Source organism: Sturnus vulgaris, chromosome 1 (genome assembly GCF_052056855.1).
Source record: "Sturnus vulgaris isolate bStuVul1 chromosome 1, bStuVul1.hap1, whole genome shotgun sequence".
NCBI classification, from domain to species: domain Eukaryota; kingdom Metazoa; phylum Chordata; class Aves; order Passeriformes; family Sturnidae; genus Sturnus; species Sturnus vulgaris.
The window spans coordinates 133323645-133329341 of NC_142243.1; the positions used below are offsets into that span (position 1 = coordinate 133323645).

The window sequence follows — 5697 nt, forward strand, 5'->3', positions numbered from 1 at the left end:
CCACATTCTCGGCTGCTCGAAGGGGCGTCTCACAGCTTACAAATGAACGCTGCTGGCAAACAAAGGGGCTCAGTTGCATCTCCGTGCATTAATAACCGGTGTCCCACTGCATCAGACTATGCGGATTGTTGTGGGGATTTTTTTTTTTCCTCGCAAAATGGAGATCTTACAACTGAAAGAAGATCAAGGGGAAACGTGCCTACACAGTTTTGTTCTCATGAACCAGAATTCATTTCCTCTTAACAATGAGACACAGACCCAAAAATAAAAACAAGACCACGTTTATTCAATACAGACAGGTTAATTAAGACAGTAAGTCCTGTAAATCAGGAACACATTTCAAACGCTCCGGTACGAAGTGCATATATTTAAAATCAACAGCTGCATCTTGTACTTGAGCCATTGAGTTTGTCGGGGAAGGGTGGATTCAGGGTTTTTCTTTTTGGTAGAAAAAACTTGTTTCGGCTACCTTATGTGAACAATGCATCTCAGGCTCCATTCACTCATTTGTTGTAAGTCCAGCTGCCTTCCAGCTTTGATATTCACATTTTTTAAAACTGTTTCATACAGTCACAACGAGAAATAATAACAATAAACGTTAAAATAACAACAAATAAACCCCCAACGAAAAACCAAACCAGTCCGGGAGGGGAAAGGAAACACCTCCCGCCGGGGTCAGCGAGGATTATTGCAAATGGCTCCTGGGAGACGGAGGAGCTCGGCGGCAGCGGGGGACCGGCGGCGGGGGGGCCCGCGGCCCCGGCCGGGCTGCCCCGGCGGGGGGAGGAGAAGGAGGAGCTCCCGGGGAAGGCAGAGCAGGGAGGGGGGACAACAACAGCCCGGGGCGGGCGGCGAGCGCGGCCTCGCCGGCTGCGGCTGCACGGGGTCCGCGCCGCGGGTGACCTTGGGGCGGGGGGGTTCGGGCACCTTTCCCGCCGGAACCGGCCCCGGCCCGGGGGGCCCCGCCGCCGGGACACACTTACATCGTGGCGGAGCCCGCACCGCGCTCCCGCAGCACGCCCGGCGGGGGCTCCGCCGCCGCCAGCGGCCGCGCTCCTTCGCCCCGGTCACCGCCGCCGCTCGTCCCCGCCGGCTACTGCAGGGGCTGCACCGCCGCCGCCGCCGCCTCGCCGTCCGCGCCGCCGCTCCCCGCCGAGGCGCTGCCGCTGGAGGCCGCGGATGCCGCTGCTGCCGCCGCCGCCGCCGCCAGCTGCAGCCGCCGGACGGCTTCTTTGATGAGGTTGCCGGAAAGGATGAGCTGCTGCAGAAGCCGGTGCGGGTCCTCCTCCTCCGCCGGCCCGTCGCCCGGCCCCGGTGGAGGCTGCTTCCTCCGGCGGGCGGCGCTCCGCAGCCAGCCCCGTCCGCACAGCTGCTTGGTCACCCGCTGCTGGCCGCTCCGGTCCGGCCGCGGAGCCTCAACGTGTTGCGAGTGAGCTTGCGACGGCGCCGGTCCCCGGGGCGCCAGCAGCCCGGCCCCGGCCGCGCCGCCGCTGCAGCACCGCGGTGAGTAGGGGGCGGCGCGGTCGCGGGCGCTGCCCGGCCCCAGGTGCTTGGGGGCGCGGGCCGGCGGCGGCGGCGCCCGCTGGGCGCTCAGCTGCAGCACCTCGCCCAGCTTGGCCACTAGCGCGTCCACCTCCTTGGAGCTCGCCTGTCCCACGGCGACCGGGCGCTCCAGCAGCAGGAAGCGCTCGCCCGGGCGGCACGGCATCTCTGCCGGGTCCCCGCCGTGCCGCAGCCGCCGCAGCGGGACCGGGGCCGCCGCCCGCCCGCCGCCCCGCGCGCGCGCGAGCACACGCGGCTCCGGCGCTGCGGTCGCGGCTGGAGCTCGGCCCGCTGGCGTTGGTTTGTAAACAATGGGTGACGCGCGCGCCCGGGCGCCTCCCACTGCGCCGGCCGGGGGGGGGAGGGGGACGGCTCTCCGGACCAACCGCTCGCCGGCCGCTCTCGGGGCCGGCGCTCCGCGCGAGGAGGGCTCGGATAACAGCGCGGGGGCGGCTTCCGCCGCTGGGCGACGCCGGCCGGGCGAGGCCGCCCCGCGACCACCGAGCCCGACGCTCCCTGTTCTGTCCCCTTTCCCCCCCGTCTGCGCGCCGCGTGGACCGGCCCGCTTTCAAACCCCGCACCTCGGGTCTCGGGGGCGGGGCCGAGGTGATTGGCAGGAGGGGGCGGGGCGGGCGGCGCGGCGCGGCGGAGGGTCCCGCACCGCCCCGTCGCCTCGGGACGATCGCTTGGAGGGGGCACGGGGACAGCAGGGAGGGCGAGCGGCGGCCGGTGGCCGCCCCGTGACCGCCCGGTGACCGCTCGGTGACCGCCCGGTGACCGCCCGGCCGGTGCCGCTCCCGCCCTGCCGTTAACGGCCCGCGGGGCGCCGGTGCGGGCGCGCGCCGGAGCCCGAGAGCGCCCGGCGGTTGCGCGCGTGCGGCTCTCCCGCAGCACCGGGCACCCGGGAGCGGGAGCTGGCGCTTCCCGGCGGAGCGCCCGGCCCGCACCGGCCTCTCCGGGATTGCGATTGCGTTGCGATCCCCGTCAGCCAGCGCCGTCTCCCGCAGGGCTCCGTGCTGGGATCGCGGTGCGTTCGTACCGCAGCGCCCGGCTCCGACCGCCCGGTTCGCACTCGGCGGTCGGCTTTGCTGCGCCCGCACCCGGCAGCGCATTAGTTTGGGGTTTAATTCCTTGACATGGAAATGCCTTAGGAGCCTCATTTTGCATCACTAGAATTAGCAGACGTGAAGTAACTCAGTGCAGGTGCTCTGTCGGGATTTCTCTCAGCCTGCGGTTTATTTCACCTCCTGCATCAAGGCTCTGCCCTGTCACTTCATGGCTCAGTCCCATTCCTTCCCTTGTTTCTGTCACTTCACCATTCAAGTAGGTGCTGAAATTTCTATGGTGAGCCTTAAATAAGGTTTTCTGGGTGTTGGTACTCTGGGGCCATAGTCCAGAACACGCTTATTTCACGTGACAGGGCTCCGCTGGGAACAGCTTGTAAAGTGTAAGTTGCTCATACACATAACTGCTCTCACCACTGTACCCTTGATTAATCAGTAAGCGATTGGTAAAGGAGAGGGCATGTCCTTCAGTCCTTCGGTTTGTCCTCATGTTCTCCTGAGCTACTTCCACTTGCTGTACAGAGCAAGAGAGCCTGTGCATAAGTGCACGTGTTTCTGAACATGCCTGCTGTATACACATGGTACTAGTGTGCACACCAGCCTAGGTGTCCAAACCCATTACTACATCCCCTGTCTGGATTTATATGAACTGGGCATAAATCATGCTACCTAATTGCATATTATTTATTCATGTGCATACTTAACGTACCAATACTTTTTTATTTTCAGCACCTTTTTAACTTGTCAATTAAAACTCAGATCACATTTTTCTACAGAGGATGAAAAAGTGAGATTTTGTTGCCCCTTGCCTGCTCCCAAATATTTTTAAGAAAACACTTTCACCCTTATTCCTTATTTATACGATATCTATTCAAAGGCAATAGAAGCAGGCCTACATAGATGCAGTGGATGGATCTACTTCAAGGGAGATCTATATTCAGATCACTTTGGAGTAGGTAATCTGCTGTTCTATACAAGCAAAACTGCAATAAACCAGTACAGTTTATTCCAGTCTTTTCTTCTCCCACAAAAGCAAAATAAGCTCTACCAGCAAAAGCTCAGTGCTGCTTGTGATTACATCTACACCTGGGGCTTTCATGAGCCCGGGAATGATAATCACAAATCGTGCTTCACTGCATCCCTAACCAACTGCAATGCTGGGAAAAGCTTGAAGGATCATGCAGATCAGTGCCACAGATAGGGAGCTCAGAGCACAGTCATTAGCAGAATCCTGATGTCCTCAGATCTTTTTAAATGCAAAATTTCAGTGATGACTGGTTCACAATGGACTGGTATTTGCTGAGGGTTTTAGGACTAAACATACTGCAAATGTTTACACTGAATGCTACTGATCAGGATTAATAGATTTACCAGCTGAATGAGATTTGTGGACCTTCAGGAGAAGGGTGTCCCAGATTATGTCCTCCTCGAGGAATTGGGAGCCTCAGCCATTGCTTAGGTACTATCTGCTCTTTTCAGTGGATGATGAGAGAAAAGCTAAAATGCTGGAGAAGACTGTGTATCCTATATCTGCGGTTCTCCCTCAAAGATTTGTTTATGTGGGAAAACTGTACCGAAGAGGGCTCAATATGAATTTACATCATAATCGTATCTGTGGAATGGATCTCAGTCTGTCAGCACCCAGAGACCTTTCTGGGATTAAACCCCAATCCATGCTAGGGGCAGATCTGAAGTGTCTGCAGCCATTACTGGATGTTCCTGGCAGAAATATTACAGCAGGTCATGAACAGGTAGCTGTTTGCTAGTGCCTCTCCATAGAAATGAGAACAACTTCAACAGTGGGTTTTGCAACAAAGGGGCTGTCATACACCTATGTCCTGATGCAGAGTTTGTAAGTGTAAGTGACAGGGTTGGCTGCTAGGTCAGCCTCAAAGAAGCTGAGGCCTCAACAGTTGTAACTATCAGGTAATTTGGCCAAGTCCTGAGTAAGATGTAGCTTACTCACTGTATTCTCTTTAAAATTAGGAGAATTGCAGCCTGGTCATCATACTTGGTCTTCTACCACTGGGGATGAGCTCTGCAGCACCACTTTTACTTTAGCAGTTTACCACGGTAATTGCAATGAAAAAAACCCCAAAACCCCAAATCATAGAACACTAAGGATAGGGGGAGGTTCTTCTAAAAATAAAAGTATAAAAGGAGTTGCAAAACTGTTGACAATTTTTTTCTGACCTCTGGCAATATTTTTCTGAGCAGAAATTTGATAATGACTTTTGCTACTATTCTTTTTCTTTTTCAGATGCATTTCTGTGTATGGTCTGCTTCTCTTCTGGAATTGCCAAAATTCTCATGGAATCTTGTCGTCTAAGTCATTCTATTAGCAACTGAGAACAGTGATTGGTCCCTTTTTATGATTATTGTTCACTTGCACTGTCACTTTATTTGTTCAAATGTTTAGAAAACAGTCTTTAAGATACTTTTAGTAATATTTGTCTTTTAGATATTCTTAGCAGAGGACAAAATTTGAGTTTCATAAACTAGTAATAATTCTATTAAATATGTGTCCATCTATAAAAATTTGACATAATTTTATAGTGTTTCCTGAGGATACATTTTAATTTCAGAATATAAAGGTCAATTTACATATTTTACCTTTTGTACTGATCCTGACAACATGGACAACTGGATGTGAATTCTGAGCTTTCAACCTATTAAAGAAAAAACTCTTAAATCCTTTGAAGTCTGCAATCCAGTTTAATCTCAGTCCTTTGACTACATGTGTGTGTTCAGGATCATGCACATGTTCTAATCTGTTATGGAGACCCTGTAACCCAGTCAATGTGAAAATTAAAAATAATACTTCATTTATGCAGGTGTTTACATTTCCAACCCTTTTGCTGGAGCTGCATGATCTGTGATCTCAGACTTTGGCGTGTGTAGGAATGAATCAGGTTGATAAATTCATGATAGAGACTATGTAGTGTTGCATCACAGTGTTAAAGTATTTATACTGTTGTTTACAAAACAGTAAGACAGCTTTGAACTGGGTGAACCCAGTGACTAGGAGGTTCTTTCCAGTCCTTTCTTTCTCTAGGCATTTCTCACATCCTTTATTTTCTACAGAAACTTC

At 53.9% G+C, this 5697-nt stretch overlaps 1 protein-coding gene and 1 long non-coding RNA gene across 2 annotated transcripts; one reads left to right on the forward strand and one right to left on the reverse strand.

The window, feature by feature from the left end:
* Positions 1 to 265: 265 nt before the first annotated feature.
* Positions 266 to 1841, reverse strand: LOC106860692 (GSK-3-binding protein-like). Its single transcript, XM_014888660.2, has one exon. It carries the CDS (start codon positions 1706 to 1708, stop codon positions 1094 to 1096), a length of 615 nt encoding a protein of 204 aa, XP_014744146.2. The 5' UTR covers positions 1709 to 1841; the 3' UTR covers positions 266 to 1093.
* Positions 1842 to 2605: 764 nt separating this feature from the next.
* Positions 2606 to 5319, forward strand: LOC106860702 (uncharacterized). Its single transcript, XR_001403997.2, has 2 exons — positions 2606 to 4679; positions 4867 to 5319. It is a non-coding gene; the product is annotated as an uncharacterized LOC106860702 (long non-coding RNA).
* Positions 5320 to 5697: the final 378 nt, after the last annotated feature.